The sequence below is a fragment of the Coregonus lavaretus genome, assembly GCF_964263955.1.
Source record: "Coregonus lavaretus genome assembly, contig: HAP1_SCAFFOLD_4725, whole genome shotgun sequence".
Lineage (NCBI taxonomy): Eukaryota > Metazoa > Chordata > Actinopteri > Salmoniformes > Salmonidae > Coregonus > Coregonus lavaretus.
In genome coordinates, this window is record NW_028156081.1 from 1 (window position 1) to 25411 (window position 25411).

The 25411-nt window shown below is 41.9% G+C and overlaps 1 protein-coding gene across 1 annotated transcript; it reads right to left on the reverse strand.

Annotated features, from left to right (window-relative positions):
- Positions 1-3008: 3008 nt before the first annotated feature.
- Positions 3009-17332, reverse strand: LOC311126875 (ral guanine nucleotide dissociation stimulator-like 1; the record flags this gene model as incomplete). The annotated part of the gene is made up of 17 exons (XM_084200851.1): positions 3009-3391; positions 3627-3741; positions 3976-4254; positions 4591-4693; positions 5594-5811; positions 5921-5953; positions 6165-6251; positions 7258-7326; positions 8572-8656; positions 8855-8958; positions 9098-9385; positions 9489-9646; positions 9877-10046; positions 10171-10215; positions 11512-11660; positions 11845-12015; positions 17147-17332. 17 exons carry the CDS (start codon positions 17330-17332, stop codon positions 3237-3239), a joined length of 2415 nt encoding a protein of 804 aa, XP_084056977.1. The 3' UTR covers positions 3009-3236.
- Positions 17333-25411: the final 8079 nt, after the last annotated feature.

Consider the following 25411-nt stretch of genomic DNA (forward strand, 5'->3'; position numbering starts at 1 on the left):
TAATTTATTAAACGCTCAAAGTCAGCCACTGCATTTAAACGTCAACGGTAAATATTTTTGAAATACAAATAGATCACCTGAAAGACAATCACTTCAATGGAGGACGGGTTCAATATAACACCTATAAAACAGAATAAACCTCAAAGAAAAATACATTACTGCAGTGACAGTAATGTATTTTTAACTGATAAAGCAATAAATGATAATGCAATAGTCTGTCAAAACTCAATAAACAAACACTGATAATCAAAGTAAACACACATTAGTACAATTACCTTACCCCACCCAAAACCTTTCTTCAAAAACAACATGGTTCTCAAAATGGTTCTCAGACACAGCATAGCATCTACACCAGTCTCTACAAACATCAGGTACACAAATTCTCACCTGCACAGGTCTAAGGGATGGTTTTTTGTTACTTTTTAACCGGTCCCTCCCTAATTATGATCCAAGGGGAAACACTGACCAAAACTAAGGTTATTACCCTGTCACAACTATCACCAAAGCTATATTTTTTGCATGGACTATGTGATAGTGTGTAAGATATATAATGCAAAGTCAACATGAGTTGAGTATATTAATAATCTTTATTAATATTACATAGTTTAAAACAATAAAGTGACATTGAAAAGGCAAGCGCTTGAATTAAACACAACTATGTCTTACTATACTTCTGAAGACTTTTTGGGACCAACAATGATTCCCATTCAAAATACTATTTTGCCTAACCCTAACCCAAAACCTTAACACCCAACCCTAAAATATCAGACCGGCCAAATGTCCTCGCTTCTGAAGTTTTGTTGGTTTACTATTCTGGTACTCACAAATCTAATAAAACGTACGTACACACACACACACGACTAATGGCTCTCCAAATAAAACACTGATAGGAGTTTCAGCTAAATGTTAGGCAGTACAAAATATCCTTTCATGCTTGTGCTCTGTTGTCTCCCCATTTGACTTGTAAACAGTTCCACATTTCACAACACTATGAGCAATACCCACATTCACCAACCATCCACTACCCTCACACCTGCTAATGAATTCACCTTAAATAACACCATCACATTCTGTAGCTTTCAACATCCACATTCAATCGTCATTCTCGTGTAGTCAGCTTTTTTTTTTTTTTACCATGGGTGGCTGTTATAAGACATTGTTTGGGGGAAACCCTCTCCCTCCTCTGCTCTCTTTTTAGGCATTTCTTCAGAAAGACTGTAGTCATATGTATAGAAAACACACAGTGGACAAAACATTAAGAACACTAATATTGAGTTGTACCACAACCTTTTGCCCTCAGAACAGCCTCAATTCGTCGGGGTATGGACTTCACAAGGTGTCGATAGCATTCCACATGGATGCTGGCCCATGTTGACTCCAATGCTTCCCACAGTCATGTCAAGTTGGCTGGACGTCCTTTGGGTGGTGGACCATTCTTGATACACACAGGAAACTGTTGAGCGTGAAAAACCCAGTAGCGTTGCAGTTCTTGACACAAACCGGTGCGCCTTGCACCTACTGCCATACCCCGTTCAAAGGCACTTCAATCTTTTGTCTTGACCATTCAACCTCTGAATGGCACACATACACATTCCATGTCTCAATTGTTTCAAGGCTTAAAAATCCTTCTTTAACCCATCTCCTTCCCTTCATCGACACTGATTGAAGTGGATTTAACAAGTGACATCAATTAGGGATCATAGCTTTCACCTGTTCAGTCCATGTCATGGAAAGAGTCCTTAATGTTTTGTACACTGTGCATATCCTTCATTTGACATTCAAAATAACAGTCTGATAGAGAATTAAAGTGACATCTTTCCATTATTGTTAAGACATAAAACATATTGTACATTACCGGGCACTGCAGGGGCGTGGTCTCTGATTCATATAAACTCCTAATATGAGCTACCTATTTAATGCTAAAAATGTACAAATGCAATATTAGGAGAGAATTTCCATTGAACAAAGCCCACTCATAAAAATGACAAAAACAACAGATTAAAAAATAAGATCACTTTATAAATTTGTAAAAATAATAATAATAATAATAATAATAATAATAATAATAATAATAATAATAACCACCTCGCTCAAAGCTGAAACACTGAAATGCAACTTACACAGTTTACATTTGACATTTTAGTCATTTAGCAGACGCTCTTATCCAGAGCGACTTACAGTTAGTGAGTGCATACATTTTTCATACTTACCATTGACAATAATTACTTAAACGATCTGGTCTATATACATATTGCTAATAACACTATCATCATATGTTATTCATTTCTGTCTCGGTCTGTATGTGTATATATACACACAATCTTCCTGAAGCAGCGTTTATCTGCTTAGGGAATGCCGTTTCTCCAGTTAACGATCCTCACATTCACCACTACCTAAAGCCTATAGAACACACCCTGTTCCAATACTTAAGAAATGCACCCATCCTTCCTCCCTTTCTGAAGTGTCAGAACAGCGTACCCAGGGGTGTTGACCATGTGAAAGGTCGTCCCTCAGCCCATATGGACCGCATCATTATGTGAGACCTGTCTTTGCTGTTTGGAGCTAAATGAATAACAATAGCTTGGCAAAAGGATCGTCAGAAGATGGCTTTACACATGCAGTGCAGTTGGAGTGTTGGTTAGATACACTGGTCAACATTCTAAAGTGCTATAGCATATTTGTTGACATTAGCTGGTGTTAGTCTTGTGTTGAAAATAAATGGCTGATCTGGAATAGGTGGTTGATTTCTCACGTCTTCCATATGGCTTAAATGCACCGAAGTGGATATAAGGCCACAGAATGTCTGCTTGGATCGCTTTAATTCACCTGTTCAGTTTCAATCTCTGAGTACTCCATCTTCCACATACTTGTCCCATTAAAACGGCACCTCTTGGCATATTTGTCGCTCTTGGCTTTCAATCCTTCAATATAGAACCTCCTGGAATGCATCTAGTCCCAACCTTAAATATCAAAAGAATCTCCTTTCCAATGACGAGTCAAGCACGTTCTGGTGCAGAAGCTTCATAATGTGTTCACAATGCAAGTTCTCAGGCTGTATAGCCAATTAATGGCTTAAATGTGCATTTCTACTGTCCATCGGCAGCTAGCTCAGTTCCTGTCCACATACAGTGAACACACCATGGTTCCAGTGGGGCACAATTCCATTTCCCCCCCCCCTTTTTTTTGTTGCAGTAGTAGTTCTCCCTCCAGACCAGGAGGTGGCGCTGTGGGTCTGTCTACTTGGCGTGGCGTCCCCTGGCCTGGGGCCCGGGGCTAGAAGAAGTGCCCAGGCATCTGCTGTGGCTCCTCCAGCGCTGGCGGAGGACAAAGTCGTAGTTGGCTGAGGTGGACATGGCGTAGAACACGTTGGCCTTGTCAGGGATCTGAAGTTCTGGTGGGAGATGGAGGGGACATATAGATCAGTATGGGTTGTATGGGGATATTACTGAGTGCCATACACATTTGGGGTGTATCTCAATAGTCTATGGTGGCTTCTCCTTGTCTCCTCTCCTTTATCTGCACTGATCAACAACAGAGGTGAAAGCAATGCAAAATGCAGTTTAAAAGTGCAGAGGAAGAAAGGAGACAAGGGAGAGTAAGCTTTTTCCTACTCTGACTGAGCTCACCTTTGTCCTGGGCCAGCAGCTGTGTGAGGCCGAAGTCTGTACAGCTCATGTTCTCCAGGTTGTGTTTCTCCAGGGCCCTCTGGATCACCTGGGGAGTGTGGTCCTGACTGGTCAGCTGAACAAGAGGCACAGAGAGACAGGGTTAGTAGAACACACTGGACATATCAGCTGCTTGAAGTGTACACTCTTATAAGGTGGAAATTCTGCAAAAATAAAACCCCAGTTATTATTATTACTACAGTCTAGAAAATCAACTACCATCCCTAACCAGTGAGGAAAGATATGTGCATTTTAAGGGAGTATTTGCTTTGTCAACTCACAGATGAATAGTTCTTAAGAGTTCACTCACCAGAATGCTCTTATAGACGTTCCCGTTGTTGCCACACTCCACGCTGACCCTCACGATGCAGGAGTCAGCTACCTGCTTGTTATAGACAGGCTTACAGCACTGAGGAGAGGAGGAGGAGGAACAGGAGGAGGCTGAGGAGGAAGAGCAGTCAGGGCTCATGGCCATAGAGGAGTAGGAGAGGTCGGGCTGGGAGGAGCTGCAGGAGGTGTTGGAGGGAGTGGGGGAGGAGTTGTTGGAGGAGAGTTCTTCAGACACGTTGTGGAGCGAGCCTGACAGAGACTGGGAGAGGAGGAGAAAGAGATTAGATAAATGCTCCACGCTAACTGGCTAATAACGTAATTGATATACATAAACAAGGTCAACATGTAACTTCAGACCTGGATTCAAACAGTACTTTAGCTGTGCTTTATTGAGCTTGCCTGGCACATTGGAACCAATAGAATACTCCCCAAAGTGTAAACCCTACCCAAACGGCTCTCCAGGCAGGCTCAATCAAATGCTAAAAATATTTGAACGAGAACAAATAATACTTGAACCCAGATCTGTTTGAACCCAGATCTGATTGAACCCTGGACATGGTATAGGACAAGATAAATACTGAACAAGGGTATGTACCTTGAGTTTGTCTCTGAGGGGCTGTGGTGAGGACAGATCCTCCATCTCAGAACCACTGGAGCCTGATGATGACACACTGATCTGGTCTGAATGGGTCTTTCTGCTGGAGACGTCAGTGACCGACAGCAGCCTACACACACAAGAAAACGGAAAGAGTTACTTCAAGTGCTCACAAATACCTCAAAACACTCACATGTTCAATAGGGTTTAGGTATAGACGGACGCCCTGATGACGGCGTTAGCCGATACGCACTTGTGTATTTTAATAATGATTTAGCCCACACAATAAAGGCTTTTTAACTTTCAAACCCACACGAGTACCTGGACTATGATTTTTTACACCACTTAACACCCATTTGTGGTTATAATTTTTCCTTTTCAATGACTATTCCCCTCCAAGAGCACCTGTGGGTGTTTGGGAATACCTGAAGCACTCTTGCTACTTCTTTTTCCTCAATAGATTAGGAACATTCCTAAAACAGACTGCTACACTATAGCCTGGGTACCAGTCTTTTTCATTAACATTCCACTCCTTGCCACTCTTTGTATTTGGCCAATGACAGGAGTATATTTTGTATTCAAATATATATATATTTATTTTATTTCTCATTAAAATACTAAATACACTCCTGTCATTGGCTGAAGACAAAGAGAGATGACAGGAGCGGAATGTTAGCTAGAAAAGACCGGTACCCAGACTAGCTGGGGCGGCAGGTAGCTTAGTGGTTAAGAGCGTTGTGCCAGTAACCGAAAGGTCGCTGGTTCTAATCCCTGAGCCGACTAGGTGAAAAATCTGTCGATGTGCCCTTAAGCAAGGCACTTAACCCTAATTGCTCATGTAAGTCGCTCTGGATAAGAGCGTCTGCTAAATGACTAAAATGTAAAATGTAGCTACAACACAGTGAAGTTTTGTATATGGTTAGAGAGTGAGTGGCACAGGGTAAATAATACACGATGTTAGAAAGGATTCTTGACATTTCAGCCATAGGAAGGTCAGACTTACGAGGCGAGCTTCTTGGCGAGCAGGCGGTGGCTCCAGGAAGAGGGGGAGTTTGGACACGGGTCGACCGGATGCTCCAGAGCACGGGACAGCTCATAACTCTCCTGGTCATTGAGCATGGTGTGGTTCTGCAGCCAGGCTGAGATGGTCTGGTCTACTGGGAGGCTGTAGCAGGAGCAGAACGCCTGCAGCTGGCCAATCTGAGACAGGATCTCAAACTCCTGAGGGAGGGAGGGAGAGAATGTCATGATACAGCCAACTCACACAGTACTGTATGGTTACTGAGATCGGTTGCATTTATTTTAAAAACCACTAGGGGGTGACACTTACCCGTCTACGTTTCTCAAAGTTGATGAGGCCACCCTGTGAATTGGGATACAAATAGGGTTGAAATGATCGCACATGTATCAGATCATTGTAAATGCAGACAAATAATAGACAAGGAAAGTGGCTCATATAAATATGAGTGAAAAGTTGTGTGATGTTCTGACCACCAAAAAGTCTAGGAAGGCCACATCACAAAGCCACACTCATACTGATTAAATTGGGTTAGATATTAGTATTTTGATCTCACCTCTACTGTGTCTGTGAGTGCAGTATCCAGCATGGTGAGGACTGTCAGGTAGGTGCCCAGGTAGGGGACGACACCACTGGTAGGGCTCTGTTTGAGGGACAATAAGACTGTAAGACACTACGTCATAGAGCAGCCTATGCTAGATTATTTTATATGCGTCCCAAATGGCACCCTATTCCTGCCTAGTGCACTAATTTACCAGACCCTTGGTCAAAAGTAGTGCACTAAATATGGAGCCATTGGAACACATATGTTCTAAACAATGTAAACAGTTTATATTGTGTGAGGGACAACGGGATAGTGGTCATATAACAGTTCACGGCGATCATGTTCATACACAAAGCATAGACAGAATAATCATCACCTAACCTTTATACAACATTGACACAATGCTGAACTATGATGATCCACGATGACTAAAAGGGTCTAAGTTAAGTCAACTTTGTACAACGTAAATTCAAGTGTCATTAAAGTGTGCAAAAGGCAACTGTTGTGATTTGAGCTGACTAAGAGTTTCCACTTCACGAGAGGATGGAAATTAAAAAGGAGGAAGGTTGGAACGGAGAGAGATCTATATTAGGAAATCTCAGCTGTGGTCGATCACTGTCTGACCCAAATGGCACCCTATTCCCTAAATACAGCACTAATTTTGACCAGAAAGTAGTGCACTATATAGAAAATAGGGTGCCATTCGGGACGCACCCAGTATCGCAGCCTCAGGCTGCATGTGACTTGTTACGGAGAAGTTGAAACTAGGACGGGTCAGGACCATTAAAGGGTATTCCTACCTCACTTCCTCTTTCCTCTCTAAAGCATTAGGAAGAGACTTGTTTGCTGAGCTAACAGTATTATTTTAGTCTTTTTCCGCGTCTATCGTGCTCTGTGGTCCAAAGTCAAAGAATAAGGAAGCCACATAATGGTCGGCTGATTTTTCAATGGATTCGCACGATTGTTGTGGGCAGTAACTGAATATTACCAGCATGCTAGCTGTTCACCCAATATACTGAAGGTGCTCATAGACAGAAGTTATATCATTTTAGTACAGTACAGATCATGTTAGAACACCTACAGCACAGACAGGAAGTAGTCTTACCATCTGTTTAGACATGGGGCACAGCCGGGGTGACTTGGGGGTGGCGTTGTCATCTGGCTGGCTGCCATCCTAGAGAACAGCAAAAACAACAGTCACATTAGGCTTGGTACAAAAGGGGCAGAGCAAATCATTCAATTGCCAGCCATTAGCCAAGAATCAATAAAAGCTTCTAAAAGGTTCTTACATGTGAGACTGCTTTGGAATAGTGTGTATTATTCACAGTCATGCTACCTCATTCTACTTGTTTTGGCTTAAACAAGTACATGGAGTTTGATATGAGATGGGTAGGGCAATCATAGCAAGCCAAATAGCTGTTAAATAATACTTATTGTACAGTGAGTGCAGTACATAGTTTATTAATTAATTAATGAATAACTACTTAGTTCTTGTTATTATTGGGTGTGGTGTCTGATTGGGTGTCCCCCTGTCATGATAAGGCTGAGATTGACCAATGAATCACCTATAAACACAAGCACACACCCTTCTTTAGATTCAGCCAGTGGTGGCACTTTAAAACGGGGAGGACGGGCTCATAGTAATGGCTGAAACTAAATGGAATTGTATCAAACACCTGGTTTTCCCATGTATCCCATTCCATTCACTCCATTCCATCCATTATTATGAGCCATCCTCACCAGCGTCCTCTGCTCAACACACACCAAGTCACCTCCGCCTGGTAATAGATGTTGCTGATTTTACCCAGAGGTGTGTGTGGGTTCAGTCAAAGCAGTGTGACTCATAATGTGCCCAGCCCGAAACTGGCAGTCATATTGAATCCGCCACCTTTAGATGTGGGCCGTCAACAAAGCCAACAAGTAAAAGTGAAAATAGATAGACAGTGCTATCGGATATGACTGACCCTATTTGATTGTGTGGCCATCTGCTAGCCATATACAGTACAATGGCTCTTTTGTGCTGAAGTGTACACTTCAGATATGATAACAGCCCTATCATTATACTGTATTAACACCCATATCAGTCTTTTAGTTGGCGGCAGGTAGCCTAGTGGTTAAGAGCATTGGGCCAGTAACCGAAAGGTAGCTGGTTCGAATCCCTGAGCTGACTAGGTAAAAGATCTGTCCATGTGCCCTTGAGCAAGGCACTTAACCCTAGTTCCTCTTGTAAGTCGTTCTGGATAGTCTGCTAAATGACTAAAAATGTAATGTAAAAAATGAATAACAGCTCACGGAACAAAGATGGAGGTACAGTAAAGGTTACTACTCAGGTGGAAAAAGCCTTTTTAAGTGGTAGAATTAGAACTCTATGGTTATTGTTCCATTCTGTGGTTCTATGGTTATATTCTGTGGTTCTTACCTCCACCAGGATCTCTCTGCTGGTCATAACACAGTTCTCATCTGGGAACGTCTCACACAGCTGGTCGAAACAGGCCATACAATCCCTAAAATAAAATAAATTGTCAGTTTTCAAAAATGTGCAGTATGCATCTCAGCCACCATATTCAGGGTTGTTTTCCGCTCAAAGGAGAATATCTGAGTGATTTTCAGTCCAGAAGTAGAGTAAATCTGGGTCTGAGAAACTTACCCTCAGAATCACTGGCTGACAAAGTGTAAACCTGCTGCGCCTCTGCATATCTCACCTGTTGACGGCAGCCCAGGTCTTCTTGAGGCGGTACACAGCGTTGGACTGCAGGGCTGACAGGATGGCTCTCAGAGAGGAGAAGTTCTTCAGCGTTCTGCACTCCTACAAAGGACACGACCAAACACAATGTCACATTTAGCCACTTTTCCTGATTTTCAATGCACAATAACATTGATAAATATATATTTATTTATTTTATAGCTAAACATGTCTCTAACATGTTCTATCTGGCTTTGCTGACCTGTGCTATGGCAATCCACCTCTCTATCACCCTGGCCCTGAGGGTGGGGCTGGTGTGGGGGAGGAGAGGGGAGCTAGGGGCCGTGGATAGACTCGGGGTTGAGGAGGAGACCGAGTTCGGAGACGTTGACGAGGGACACAGCAGGGAGGTGATGACCCGGTTGGTGACGGCGTTGAACTGGGCGATGGTGGCGCGGACAGTGGGCGCCACGTTGCGGCTCTCCTTCTTGTCCCGCTGAGACCAGACACAGCCCAGGCACTGGAACGGGACCACCTTGATGAAGAGCTCCTATAGGAAGAAGGGAGGGAGGGAAATAAACTTTGTAAGCTTTGTCATTCATGCAGAGTGATTGAACAGAAAGGGTCGAGTTATAAAGATGATTGACACTTACAGCGTCTAATCGTGTCAGCTGCTCTGCCACTTCTATGACAGGGAAGTCCATAAAGTCTCCAGTCTCCTCCTCCTTCGGTACTTCCTCTCCTGACCCCTCCTCTTTCTGCTGACAATCACTATTATCTATTGGTGCAGACTGATCCAGACTAGTGCGATCTAGGAAGAAAATAAAAGAGTTACTAACTACCGTACCACCATCCTAGCAAAATCACAACTTGTAAGACTTCTACTGGTGAGATAGGATGCCGTTTTTTGCTTGTGAGAAAAAGGGGCAAGGATAAAATCTTGAAACAGTGATGTACTACCTACATTTGTCCAATAAAAACACAGTTTGTTTTCTGTTGAAAAACATGTCTCTACGGTGTGCCTTACTGAACGCTACCAACCTTCTTCCTGGAGCTTCTTGAGCAGTGTCTCAGCTGTGTGTGCGAGGCGACGGAAGGCGAGGCGGTGGCGGAGGTGGAAACAGAGCAGCCTCAGGGAGGGGTGCCGAGGGGGTTCCCTGAAGTCCTCCCTGTGTTCCTCTAGCCAGGTTCTGATCAGGGGCACAATGGTGCTGGGGGGGGGGGGGGGGGTGATGATTCATATCAAGGGTGTTTTTTTTATGAATTAAAAGTACACTTGTATTTTATGGTGAGAAGACATTGTAGAAGGAGTAGAGAGAGTGAAGTTACTCATACCTCCTTGGGCAGACAGTGTTGTCCAGGTTGGCAATCATATCATCCCTATGGAAATAGAGATATGCAGTAGTTAGAAAATAAACTAATATTTGCTCACTGGTTACTGCTCCTACAAGGGATTTAGTGGTACAATGCAATGTTTGACCAACATTGTCGATGTCACAGAAATAGTTAGCCCTCTGCTACTCTCCTCCCACACCATGAGTCTGACAAGCAAGAGTAGCCCTTTACTGACATATAAACTACAGAGATCTGACCTTCAGTGGAAAGCCCATTGCTGTCAATTACAATCTATGCACCCTGGAGCTAGCTCATGGTGACGTCAGTTTCAGCCTAAAGGAAGACTATTGCTACCAGCGCTGCAGAAATGAGGGTGACTGTTTAACAACCAATACATCATTATCTCTAGGGTTCTAAATGTAATGGGTCAGAGCAGATTGCATTAAACTCCAGTAAAAAGCTAACTACTGAACTGGTAAAGGGTCTTACTAGTCGATAGCACAGAAAAGTTAAATACAATGTTATTGCAGAATAAGGTTTCCAGGATTTCCAAAAATCCCGGTTGGAGAATTCCTGGATTTCCTGAGGGAATAAGCAGAAGATCCAGGAATCCTCCAACTATGATATCTGGAAACCTCCGAATTTTTGGAAAGTTAACATAATTTAGCAACTTTATTGCAGAAAATACTATACTTAAAAACCTATGAGGCAGCTTTTTTAAAAAGGAGTCTGTAAACATTCTTGTTGGATCTGTCATGTGGTAGGTAATTAGGAACCGGTTAGGCAAACACATAACTGAGGGACTGTCGCCTCCCACGACGTCACACAAATATGTATGGGGTGACACTGAATTATACAAACTAGGACAGACTTAGAACATTAGAATTCCTGCATCACGTCAAATGCCTTCCAAATATTGTTGAAAGAGGTGTAACCAAGGGCAGCCTCAGAGGTTAGTCAGGGGTTATTAGTCTGATAAGATTTCAGGTCATGTTGTATGGTTCCCATCTAGTCCAAGGACTCCAGGCAAGACTCAAGGGTTTACTTTACAAGATGTCTTCAGTCATAACTGTTTTCAATGACTTTTCCCATTTACAAAAACACATAGATTTAAAGTTTTCTACTTAACACTTAATCCGTCTAGCCAACCTATCTTGACAGTAAGTGTCTGCTAAATTACCATTTAACAAAACATTCAGAAGTAACATCGTCTCTGTAACCATCTCACCTCTGGAAGACCAACAGCACTGTGCCACATAATTAATTACATTTCTGTTAAATGCATGTTTCTCTGAATAACAAAACACAGCAACCACCATATAATAATATTCTGTGTCTCACCTCTGGAAGAGCAGTTCTATGAGTGTGTTGGTGGTGGTGAAGGCTCTGTAGGTGGACAGAAACACTCTGACGTAGTCAGCTTCCTGGTGTTTTGAGTCCAGCAGGTGGGTTACCAGGCGCTCCAGGGTCCCCGCCTTCAACCGACGCACCTTCAATCAAATACAATCAACTTTGTTCATAATGAACTTTTTACATTAGCAGTTGTCGCAAAGTGCTTGTCTCCCTCTATCCTTCCCTTTCTCCACCTCTCTCATTGTCTCGTCCTTTATCTATCCCCAGTCTCTCCCTCTCCATCTCTCTCTCTGATCACGCTTTCTCTCAAAGTGCTTTTACCTTCACTGTGTGGTACTGGATGAAGTTGAAGACCGATGGAGTCGACGGGGACTCTGCGAGAGGGTCTGAGGGGTCCTGGGTGGAGGGGCTGGGGAGCACAGGCTCCCTACACAGGGTTATGCCGAACACGGCCCCCTCTTCCACCTCCTCCCCCCACTCCTGCACTGGATCCTGGTGAGAGACAAAGAGAGTGGAGGTGAGGCTTCAATAGAATAGACAAGTGATTGCACATCAAGGGTTTTGTTGACGTTAGCCAAAAGTGCCATCACACACACAATTAATCAAAATGGGTTTGCCCGTCCTACTAAATTCACATTGACATTTAACTTTAACTGCAGTGAAGTGGCCTACATTTTCCTCATGCTTTGTGACAAACACCACAAGCCAAATGTAGAGATCATCACATTCAAAGCATTCAAGCAATGAGCAGTTTAAGCACAGCTACGTCAATAGCATCATTCCACAGATGCTGCTTTCAAACAACCTTGAACTGAGAATTATATCTATGATGGCACTGCAGAGGCATCTATTAGTCTGTCTAGCTGGTATGAGAGCTTTTTAAAACATTAATTGCACATCTCACAATGTTAAGGGACCGAAATGTCAAACGTATGGCACATCCTTAGCTAGACATTGATCTATGCAAATGTAAATGCTGCAGAGGCACCTGCTATTAGACTGCATGCCTGTACAGCAACAGGTATGTGATGTCATTAAATAGATAATACACATTTCACAACGTATAGGGACCTAAATGTCAACGTGTGGCATGTTTTCAGCTAGACATGTTTTTGGTAACAGTGGAATTTCCTATATGATTATATCCCATCTGACCGGTATACGAGCACATTAATTAGCAATTATAGATTTAAAAATGGATAAGGCTCTATGTCAAAAATGTGACAAGTTTTTAGCAAGACATGTGCAACATCGATGCTCCCTCCACTCAAGCTATACTGCCTTTCCAGCCCAAACTGCATCAACTCCCTTTCCATCATCCGGAGCCGAGTAGAGATAATATTCAATCTCCATCAAAGAGGACCACAATGGAAATACGTTTAAGTCATCCTCAACGTTTTTAAATGCATTGCATCCATGTGTTGTTGAATTGTGTTATTAAATGGTCAAATAAATACAATTAAATAAAAACACTATGGCGTTTCCTTTTTTTTCTCTCAGAGTAGAGGCCATTGTATGGGGTGAAACCCAACCAAACACCGTTTCTTACAGAGGGTACGTCCCAAATGGCAGCCTATTCCCTATGGGCTCTGGTCAAAAGTAGTGCACTATATAGTGAATAGGGTGCCATTTGAGACACAATCAGACACTTCCTGACATACAGAAGGCGCCCAAATAGCCCATAATCCCATAGACTAGACAGAGGTGATACCCTGACCATGTAACCAGAGAATCCAGTTTCAGAGAGGGCAGAGAGTGGCGCTACCAGCTCTGTAGCCCCTAGACTTTGACCCGACTGGGTGGGTAGCCAGAAGACCCTACCAAGACCTGTAGCTTTTAGGCAAAGCAGAACTCACTGTATCCATGCGGCCTACCTACCCATGCATTAGAGAGTGCTACAGAACCTCTAAGTATGTCTGTGTTCTGTTCACGTCGCTAACAGAATTGGAGTAACACTTTTCAGTAACATCTAGCAGTTCTCAGTCCCTAGAGAGAGCCCATGAATGCCAAAATAATAACTTCTAGGGTGAAAATTCTAGCTAGTATCCCACTAACACACAATGGAGAACTAAGCCATATACAGAGAATGAGGAAACAAGGAAGTTTCCACACTATCAGACATATTGGATCTGAGAGTCATATAGACGGCAATGTCCAAACTCTCTCTCCGTCTATCTATCTATATGGCTCTGGTTGATGCTATTCACAGCCACTAAAAGCCTGTCGATATCCATAGCCTGTCGTAAAGAACATCGATAGGCTCTAAATGAGTGTTTTGTTGTCATTATACAACACCTAATGGAGACAGGCTGGCTGCTGAGGGAACGGGAACAGGAGCCACTATTTACTGCCCCCTCCATGTCTGTGTCGGTCTCCTCCATATGCCAGACATGCAAGTTTTGTTGATAATTCTCCATGGTACACTGGTCTGGACTGGACCATTAGGCTAGCTCAATGTTCTGTCCCTGTCTGGTGTGTGTACATATACACATAAACAAATACACATGCATGCATATGGACCTTCAAAAGAATCAAAAGGACATAAAAATCGAAATATTAAATCTTGAAGACAATATTGAGTTAAAGCTGTTGTGATATCACAATATGGCCCTATAATAATAGTTTTGATTATTTGCTTTGTTATTAAATTAAGTATTTATTTGATAAGTCAAGTTATGAAGGTTTAAAATTATTGTAGGCTATTGTTTTTTTAAATAGTAAAATCTCACAGGATAAAAAGGCTGTGTAATTGATAGACAGACATTTCAAAAGAAGTACAGTAAGCAATGAATAAAGGTAAGACTAATACCATTGACAAACGCCATTTCCCCATATTTCCCAGTCGTTTTAGTTGATGAAAGAAGGTAAAGTTTCTAGTAGTTTAGGGAGCCATTTCTTCTGTTTTGCTGCTGGTAGATACTGATATTCCAATGAAGTAATCCGTGAGTGACCGAAATAAGTAATGGATGACACAGCCAGTAGCCTAGTTCCGCAAATTACCTGGGATGTCGCTGATCCGACCAAACAAACAATTCTTGATGAATTGCGTATAATGTCGAGTTCATTTTATATACTTTATCAACTCAAACGACATTAAAAAAAAATAGATTAATATACTTCTTAGCAGGCTTCAAAACTCGATAGCCTAGCCACGACACAGTTTGTCTGTGCGAGTTTCGATGTGCGACAGCTGGATTCTGTGCGAGTCGCAGTGACAGCACCTGAGCGCGAGAGCAGACGCTGTACTAGCAGGTGAGGGTGGGGCGGTAGTCTCGATACCACGCGCTTTTACGTCAACACAGATTTGGTGACAGCAGTGTCACAAACTGACAGTGACAGCCATGTCATTCACAACTTTCACACTTGTAATGTTTTTTTCTGACTATTTAGGCAAATGACAATAATTTAAAAAATAAAAATAAAAAAATGTGCACCATCTTAGTAGGTATATATGCTGTCTGATTACGGTAGGCATACTATAGCCTATAGCCATAACAGGAACATTGGAAATATTTTCTTAAATGCATTAATTCACTTTCTACTCTCAAACACTGGAGGCACTATGATCTTTTTGCCATCAGTGTTTTGGGAATATTCAACAGTTTTACACTATCACAAGTCTGAGAAAATGCTTCAGGCAAGAACAATAGGCCTGTAATGTGCTTCTCAGGTGACTGCAGCTGGCATCTCCGTCATACCTTCTTACTGCCACTAATCTGAAATCCAGTCGGGACAGTTCTCAGGACTCCTCTCAACCCATGGTGTCTGTAAGGGGTATGGCGTGGTTGGAAATGCCACAGAAAAACAAGTCTGCTCTGTTCCTATTGAGTGTTCCAAGCCAGTGTCACCTGTTGCTGTCCTTTCCTACTGACTGACAGTTCCAAAATGACGTAGAAGCAGACCATATTTATCATTTGGTGAAGAGAAACATGTAGGGTTTTTGTTGAGCTGAACATTAGCTCTTTAGTCCCAATGTTCTCATAGCCTTGCATGAGCCTTGGCTTGTGCGAGCCAGAACGGCTCATATAGCAGGATCCTATCTCCTGTTTCTGTAGCGTGAGGCAGCTTAACATACAAGTACACCCCCTGGACAGGACACTAGTCTATCGCAGGACCTTACCTCCAACATATCTCCTTAATTCTGAGTGCCAAGCGAGATGCATCGGGTCCCATTTTTACAGTCTTTGGTATGACTCGGCCAGGGATCAAACTCCCAACCTTTCAGTCTCAGGGCGGACAAGTGCACTAAAATCTGATGAAAAAGTTGTCACTGTAGTCTAATCTACTTTTATCCCTAAATTGGCCCAATGATAAAGCGCCGCGATCGCCCAATGATAAAGTGTCAACCACCACTAGCTCAGCAGATGGCTTTTGATCAATGGCGGTTTCCATTCTAAACTCCCCTCATTAGCAAACAGTGGGTTTCAAAAGGGGAGAATGGGTAACTGTTGCTTAATGAGTTTATTTTCCCTCTCTCTCTCTCTCCTCTGAATATCTGAACCATGGCCATCCAATGCCACACTGTCAGTCCAGAGAGGCACGACAAAGAGAATGAGAGAGGGTAGCCGAGGGGGCAGGGTGAATAATTAACGTTAATGAGACACACACAGACTGAATTCACAACAACGCACAACAATTGTCCGACTTGATAACATCAAACCAAATTCATCTCAATTTTGTATTCTCTTTAACATGAGTAAACTGTATTTTTGGAACAATATTTATGTTCTCATGAAAACTGTGGACATGTCCAAATGATAGCGCTTATCAGAAGAGACACATTAAAACAAGCACGCTTCAGAAATGACAGATAGACACACTTCCTGGTGGACTTCCTTCCTCCTCAGTGTCAAAAATAGCTACTGTGTTGCTGAAAACAAAGGAAACAAAAGCAGCAGCCTACATGAGAACAACCACTGCTCTGACATAAAACCACCTCACACTGAGGTACATGACAGCTGTTATACAGCTTGACCACTCCCTCTTACCATTTACGCAGTAACCTAACCTAGACAGTAAAGTTGGCCCCTATAAATCTCAACCCTAGCTCTGCAACTGACGTCACTGGAGACGTCAGGCTCTTGTAAATCAATCCTGGTAAGAGGAAGATCCAAAAGTAAGGCAAAACAAAACAAAAATCCCACACCAGTTTGAGTTCAACTGGATATTCTGACTCAAGAAAAGTGTTTTCATGTCGTATTCAGGAAGCTCCCACTCACTGGTTTCACTTGCCAAGTCCCTGTAGGTCCAATACCTCACATTTATGTGGTTGCAATGGAGCTACCAAGCTAAATGACTGCTCAAATGTGTATGCACAATAACTAAATAGGGTGTCAGTCAGTCAAAACCATTCGGCCTCTACACATTGAGACTCAAGCAACTCTTTTACCCAACTGGAAGGGGAAACGCCATGCCTCCAAATCTACCCTCCTAAATGATACATTACCATTTGATAGGTACTTTACACAATACTGAGTCAGACAGACCTTTAATCCTCTACGCATTGACACTCAGGCAACCCAGTCACCCACTTGAAAGGGGAAACACCATGCCACCACCAACTCTACTCTCTTTGGCCCTTAGCTATAACGAAAGGGCAAACATCACCTTTCCACCAACTCACCTCAGTGACCTCCGTGTCCAGCAGCTGGAAGTGCCTCAGCCAAACCCCCGGCTCCATGTCTGTCAGGACGTCCACACGGTGGGTGTGTCGAAGGCACAGCAGTCTCTTCATCCTGCCTACCCGGGCCCTCAGGCCCCTGCCGTCCCCTTCTCCTCCACAGAGAGATAGTGTAGACCGCATCTTCATCCACAGGTAGTAGAGTCCTCAAGGTTCTCACCTGACAAGGGGAGAGTAGAGAGAGCCCTTACAACCACACTAGAGTACAACCATGTACAACCATGTAGGAGAAGTGACAATGATTGAATGATAGGTCTACAGAACAGAATGAAAGTCATCCTTTTTTATGTTACTTTATTGCCAATTTTCTAGGAAATTCAGTAATCTTATATTGCAAGGAAGAGGTTAAATAAAAAAGACAAAAGAGTAATTCAACAGTACAGTACTTTATGGGAATTTCTTAATGACATTTAGAGGGCTAGATAGCAAATATTTTGGAACATTGAATTCCTGTACATTACCCTAACATATTAATTGGTTCATAGAAGCACAATGACATCCATTTTCTGAACCAATTCCATGAAAAGGGAATGTTGTCTACTTTTAAGAACAGGAAAAATACCTAAAATAATTTTCAACAATTCCTCCAGTCAATCTATGAAACCATGACCAAGTCAATCATGAAGCCACCGTCTGTCTACGTAATCACTGCTCTTTCCAGGACCGACAGGCTTTGTTTGCGCTTAACCCATATAATCCTTTGTTGACTCCACACCTCTACATCTTTGAGGCATTAACATAAGTGACAAAATATTATGGTTACAGTTTCGTTGTCACTTAAGTTGATCTAAATAATGGTCCACAATAGTGTACTGTATGAACATACCAATCTGATTCTCTATAGTCTTTTACATGCATCTCAACCCGTCCCTTCACCCAAAAGGAGTAGACAACACATACAGTGGGGAAAAAAAGTATTTAGTCAGCCACCAATTGTGCAAGTTCTCCCACTTAAAAAGATGAGAGAGGCCTGTAATTTTCATCATAGGTACACGTCAACTATGACAGACAAAATGAGAAAAGAAAATCCAGAAAATCACATTGTAGGATTTTTAATGAATTTATTTGCAAATTATGGTGGAAAATAAGTATTTGGTCAATAACAAAAGTTTCTCAATACTTTGTTATATACCCTTTGTTGGCAATGACACAGGTCAAATGTTTTCTGTAAGTCTTCACAAGGTTTTCACACACTGTTGCTGGTATTTTGGCCCATTCCTCCATGCAGATCTCCTCTAGAGCAGTGATGTTTTGGGGCTGTCGCTGGGCAACACAGACTTTCAACTCCCTCCAAAGATTTTCTATGGGGTTGAGATCTGGAGACTGGCTAGGCCACTCCAGGACCTTGAAATGCTTCTTACGAAGCCACTCCTTCGTTGCCCGGGCGGTTTGTTTGGGATCATTGTCATGCTGAAAGACCCAGCCACCTTTCATCTTCAATGCCCTTGCTGATGGAAGGAGGTTTTCACTCAAAATCTCACGATACATGGCCCCATTCATTCTTTCCTTTACACGGATCAGTCGTCCTGGTCCCTTTGCAGAAAAACAGCCCCAAAGTATGATGTTTCCACCCCCATGCTTCACAGTAGGTATGGTGTTCTTTGGATGCAACTCAGCATTCTTTGTCCTCAAAACACAACGAGTTGAGTTTTTACCAAAAAGTTCTATTTTGGTTTCATCTGACCATATGACATTCTCCCAATCCTCTTCTGGATCATCCAAATGCACTCTAGCAAACTTCAGACGGGCCTGGACATGTACTGGCTTAAGCAGGGGCACACGTCTGGCACTGCAGGATTTGAGTCCCTGGCGGCGTAGTGTGTTACTGATGGTAGGCTTTGTTACTTTGGTCCCAGCTCTCTGCAGGTCATTCACTAGGTCCCCTGTGTGGTTCTGGGATTTGTGATAATTTTGACCCCAGATCGAGGGAGATTATCAGTGGTCTTGTATGTCTTCCATTTCCTAATAATTGCTCCCACAGTTGATTTCTTCAAACCAAGCTGCTTACCTATTGCAGGTTCAGTCTTCCCAGCCTGGTGCAGGTCTACAATTTTGTTTCTGGTGTCCTTTCACAGCTCTTTGGTCTTGGCCATAGTGGAGTTTGGAGTGTGACTGTTTGAGGTTGTGGACAGGTGTCTTTTATACTGATAACAAGTTCAAACAGGTGCCATTAATACAGGTAACAAGTGGAGGACAGAGGAGCCTCTTAAAGAAGAAGTTACAGGTCTGTGAGAGCCAGAAATCTTGCTTGTTTGTAGGTGACCAAATACTTATTTTCCACCATAATTTGCAAATAAATTCATAAAAAATCCTACAATGTGATTTTCTGGATTGTTTTTCTCAATTTGTCTGTCATAGTTGACGTGTACCTATGATGAAAATTACAGGCCTCTCTCATCTTTTTAAGTGGGAGAACTTGCACAATTGGTGGCTGACTAAATACTTTTTTTCCCCACTGTAGCCTGGTCCTAGACTGTATGTTCTGTAGCCAACTCTTCATGGCAATGAACACACAGAGGAGTTGACTGAAGAACAAACATACCATATTACCAGGCTAGGAAACAAATATAAAGGACAGTAATTTACTGCATTTGATTGGTGAGCTTCTCCTTAACCGCAGTTTGACAGATCAGCCCAGATTCATCTTTGGAGCCATGGTGGTTGTACAGTTTCTCTCAGTGATGAAAATAACATTCCATACAGGGAAACTGTGTTGAGATGCCATATGATTTGGCAAGACAGTACAAACAGATCTGAGAACAGCCCAGCCTTTTCTTGCTAAGACAGAGGAAGTAAATACAAAAAGTACAAAAGAGAGAAAATATCTGTTGTGTCAACAAGAAGATGCCAGACAACGTTTGTGTTGGCACAACATGCCCCGTTATAAATGGAGTTTCTTTTACCAGCTTTACGGAGAAATAGAGAAAGGAGGCATAGCATGACTTGGCCTACCTATAATAATAGCCATTTTTACCCATATAATCATTTGACCACGCCTCCATCTTTGAGTCATTAACATAAGTGGTGCCAAAAATAAACACAATCAAATATTTAGAAGACAAAATCTCAGTGATGATTGATTGTACTGGTTGGTGCTTTAACAACTTATGGTTACATTTTGGTTGTCACTTGTGTTGACGTAAATAATGCATGAACATGAATGACACTATTGGTCATCCCAATCTGATTCACTATAGTATTTCACATGCATCTCAACCCGTCCCTTCCTCAAAAAGGTGTAGACAACACATAGGCTGGACCTAGACTTTAAGGGTTCTGTAGCCAACTCTTCATGGCAATGAATGAACACAGAAAGGAGTTGGCTAAAGCAAAAACAGACTATATTACCAGGCTAGAAAACACAAATATAAAGTACAGTAACTTACTGCGTTCGATTGGTGAGCTTCTCCTTAACCGCAGTTTGACAGATCAGCCCAGATTCATCTTTGGAGCCATGATGGTTGTACAGTTTCTCTCTGAGTGATGACAAGAGCATTCCATACAGGGAAACTGTGTTGATGGGGAGCTTGGAGTTGAAGAGACTGGCACTGAACAGTCACTCAGTGATTGTTGATTGTACTGGTTGGTGCTTTAACAGCTGAACTATGGAGAGCAAAGGAAAGAGAGAAAGAAGGGCGGCTGGTTCCCTTTCTTCTCTTTCCCTGCTCTCCTCTTCTCCATTGTGTAATGTTCTAATACGGTACTGTATAAGTAGTCTGTTGATTACAGATCTGTCAGGTCCAATATCTTTCCGCTTAACTTATCTCTTCATTAAAAGTGACCGAGCCCCCAACTCTGCCGCCTCTCTTTTGTTTTCTTGTTGGCAAATCATCAACACTGGAGAGATGAGCCATGCTTCTGGCTTTCTGTGTGCATCGTACCTGTATTTCTGGCAATTAATATATAAGGAAATAATAGGCCTACAACTATTAAGATAAAAACGTTTTTGACCATCAACTATATAGAGACAATAGTTTGTTTCTTACCTGCGAATATCTCCACATTTCATGTTTGCATTGATTTTTAACCAGGGCTGATAGCATGTTTCGTTATCATTTCACATGATGGTCATTTCATAAACGTTGTTTTGATTAGAAGTCCATGGCAACTGGCCTCATTGACAGAGTGTGTGGAGCGGAAGGGTAGTTCAATTTAGGAAAACACAGTTGTACAATGACTAATTGATTGCCTAGCTAATTATCTTAAAGAGGCAGGGTACCTGTTAGTCTCCCTCTCGCTCTCTCTCAAGTCATCAGGTTGGATAAGGGCATGAGGTACCTTGCCTTGAATGATGTTCAGACAGGTTGTTAGAACATTCTCTTCAAGAGAACGAAAAATGTAATTGGGGTTGCTATGTGGACAGGTACAGAGTGAAGAGAACAAACAATGTGGATTTTGAAACCTGAAACATGTGTTCTGGAATGTCTGCTGTGTAAAATAGTTTGGGAGGTATGTCTCGTTGGCTACTTTCACACAGGCAGCCTAATTCACATAATTGGGCTGCCTGTGTAAATGCAGCCATTTAACCTCAGGCAGACAAGTGTGCATTTACACAGGGAGCCTAACTCTGACCTTTTTCCACTAACTGGTCTTTTGACCAATCAGATCAGCTCTTTTGCCACTAATTGGGCAAAATATCCGAATTGGGCTGCCTGTGTAAACCAATGTAAGCCTATGAGTTATGCCACTCCCTCGGACCAGTCGGCCACCTCGGGCTGGGCGAAGTCGGCCGTGGGGGCGGTCCACTCGCCCTGGAACTCCTCCTTGCCAACAGCCTTCTCGGCCGTGGCCTGCTCCTCCTTCTCAATGAGTTCTATATCCAATTGATATGAACTTGAACATTTTGTATTATGTTCAAAAAACTAAGATTGAAAGCACACAAAAATCATGAATTTTTAAAAGCTAAGATTAATGGTATAGGCATATAATTTACATTCAAACTTGAAAAGTGAAAATGCAGACGCTTCAAAACCTTATTCCTTATGATGTATTTGTTGACTGTCTTTTTTGCCATTTATGAATGTGTTATTCAATGCATTTCTATGGGCTATACTAGTAAAGGCCAAATTCAATATTGTATCAAATATATATTTTTATATATTTACACTTTTATGAATTAAAAGCCTGTTATATTAAATGAAGTGCCCTTTAATACAAACCACATGGAGAATTTAATAAAACTGCAAAGTTGTATGTCACATTCGTTCTATACATTTAATATGTAGGCTAATGGGTGTGTATTGTGTGAGAGCAACCAATTGAAATCTAGCCCTAGCTCTGTATTAGGCACTTTGAAATGAGGTCAACATTGTTCCCTGTTAGGAGAACAAAAGTAAATGGTGTATATGTGTTCACCTGACCCCCACCACTAAATACACACCCATTATGCCCTGACCTTTGTTCTGTCTCTCTGCTTGGCATTCACCTCTTACTTTCTGTAGCTGCATTTAGTGATACTGCGTCATAACTTCAGTAACTTCAAACGCCCAATCTAAAGCAAACACATCCTTTTCTTTCTTGTTGCGTCTGTGGAAAATTGTTTATTGCTTAAACATTGGTCGCTAAGGCTTGTTACAGCCCTTTGAGTGTCAATAGTGAAATATCTGATAGATTTGCAGGGGCTGCAAAACTACAAAAACGACTAATTGAAACCTGTTCTCATTAACCAAGCAGGCTAAAGCGATTTCCAAGTATGTTCCTTCTCAGTACTATTACAGTGCACTGTCTGAAACATCATGTTGTACACCATGCATGCCAGGCATTCATACTGTCAAACTCACACAACAAAGAACGCTTAATCCCAATGACTCATTCCGCTGGTTTGTAAAAGCTTTTGTTCCCCTGCCTGTCCCTCACCCCCAGCTGTCACTGTCTCGTTACATAAGTCACAAAGCCAGCATCATGTGAGCGAGCATGGAGAGAAGAAGGGAGAGAGAGAGGGAAGGAGTGGAAGAGAGAGAGAGAGAAAGGTGGGGGGTGGGGGGGGGGGGGGGGAGGAGGGAATGAAAAAGAGAGATACGGAGAGAGATGGCAGTGAGGGAGGGGAGAGAGAGTGAGAGTTATTGGTTCATATCTCTGATTCTACGATATGAGGAAAGATTGTCCCATCAACAAGGTGTTGGAAGTAGAGGACAGTATCATTAGTCATAGTTCAACTGAAGCACTAACAACTGGGTCATTACACCAAATTAGTGCCTTTTGCGTCCATTTGATATTAGTAGAAATTGTGCGTCAATATTGAATTTTAAAAGCCTGTTAAATGAAATGAAATGCCCTTTAATATAGAATTCAATTAATCTGACTTGCTAGTGGCAAAATTCAGCATTTTGACATGTCCCTCCGTGCATCCTCTGTGACTTCTAGGAAGATTTTAACTCACTTAACCCCAACATTTCTCCAAATGTCTCTGGTTTTAATATGGTGAAACTTTTCATTTTTAAATATATATTTTCTCTCAAAATAAACATTGAACATCTAATAGTGAAATCATAGTGTAAAAGTAGATGGCTGATTTAAGATGAAATTGTTAACCCTGTCACGGTCAACCTTGTTACTTTATTTGGCACTTAATAGGCACTTAGTATATAGTATTACATTTGATTTAACCTCTTGAGATGGGAAAATGTGTTTTTATGTGTTTTTATGAAGTTGAATGTTGAATGTAAAAATTAGGTGACCAAGTTACACTTCTCAAAAGGCAATGAATTGGTGGAACGACCCAACTAATTGAATGTCAGGCATAAAGGAAAAATCAAAAAGAGAAAAAACATTTTCTTAATTAGGTCAATAGAAAGTCTAATCATAGCACAAGGGTGTAGGCTATGGCTCAGACTGACAGAAAGCATGTCCTTAGATCAGTAGCGTGAGGTTCCCTGTAGTTCCTCAGATGTGAGGTGTGTCTTTCCTGTAAGCCAACTTATGTTACACATTTTCTCATGTCAAAAATGGACAATAGCACTCGTTTGTTAAGTAGTGTAGTGTATTGCATCGTAAGGTGACCCCTTTATTCACAATAGATGGTTTTGGACCATAAAGAGAGAAAACCTAAAGAACAGAGACAGGTGACCTGCTCTTACAAAACCAAGTGATGCTTTCATACTATTCACAATACCTTAGGTATATAGCGGATGTGTCAATACAATTGGTACCGGTAGTTTCATTGAAATACACTTTATTGTCAGAGGAAACAGTCTTCTCAGTTTCAGGGTGTGTACAGTACACTAATTAAAGTTGGTGTTTGGTTTCATACTGTAAAGACGTACAGTACATGATGGCGTGATTGATGTGTAAAGACAGTAGTCATAAATTCTAATGAGACAGAATATTAATGTGAGTAATAGTGAAGGAAATGTTTTGGTGGGTAGGCTACTATGTTTGGCATGACAATGACCATATGATTTGGCAAGACAGTACAAACAGATCTGAGAACAGCCCAGCCTTTTCTTGCTAAGACAGAGGAAGTAAATACAAACAGTACAAAATAAGAGAATATCTGTTGTGCCAACAAGAAGATGCCAGACAACATTTGTGTTGTCACAACATGCCCTGTTATAAATTGAGTTTATTTTACCAGCTTTAGGTAGAAATAAAGGAAGCATAGCATTACTTAGTAATTCAGCACTTTGTTCTGTTGTACAGCACCAGTCAAAAGTTTGGACACACCTACTCATTCAAGGGTTTTTCTTTATTTTTACTATTTTTTACATTGTAGAATAATAGTGAAGACATCAAAACTATGAAATAACACATATGGAATCATGTAGTAACCAAAAAAGTGTTAAACAAATCAAAATATGTGTAATAGTTGAGATTCTTCAAATAGCCACCCTTTGCCCTGATGAAAGCTTTACACACTCTTGGCATTCTCTCAACCAGCTTCACCTGGACTGCTTTTCCAATAGTCTTGAAGGAGTTCCCACATATGCTGAGCACTTGTTGGCTGCTTCTCCTTCACTCTGCCGTCCGACTCTTCCCAAACCATCTCAATTGGGTTGAGGTCAGGGGATTGTGGAGGCCAGGTCATCTGATGCAGCACTTCATCACTCTCCTTCTTGGTAAAATAGCCCTTACACAGCCTGGAGGTATGTTGGGTCATTGTCCTGTTGAAAAACAAATGATAGTCCCACTAAGCCCAAACCAGATGGGATGGTGTATCGCTGCAGAATTCTGTGGTAGCCATGTTGGTTAAGTGTGCCTTGAATTCTAAAT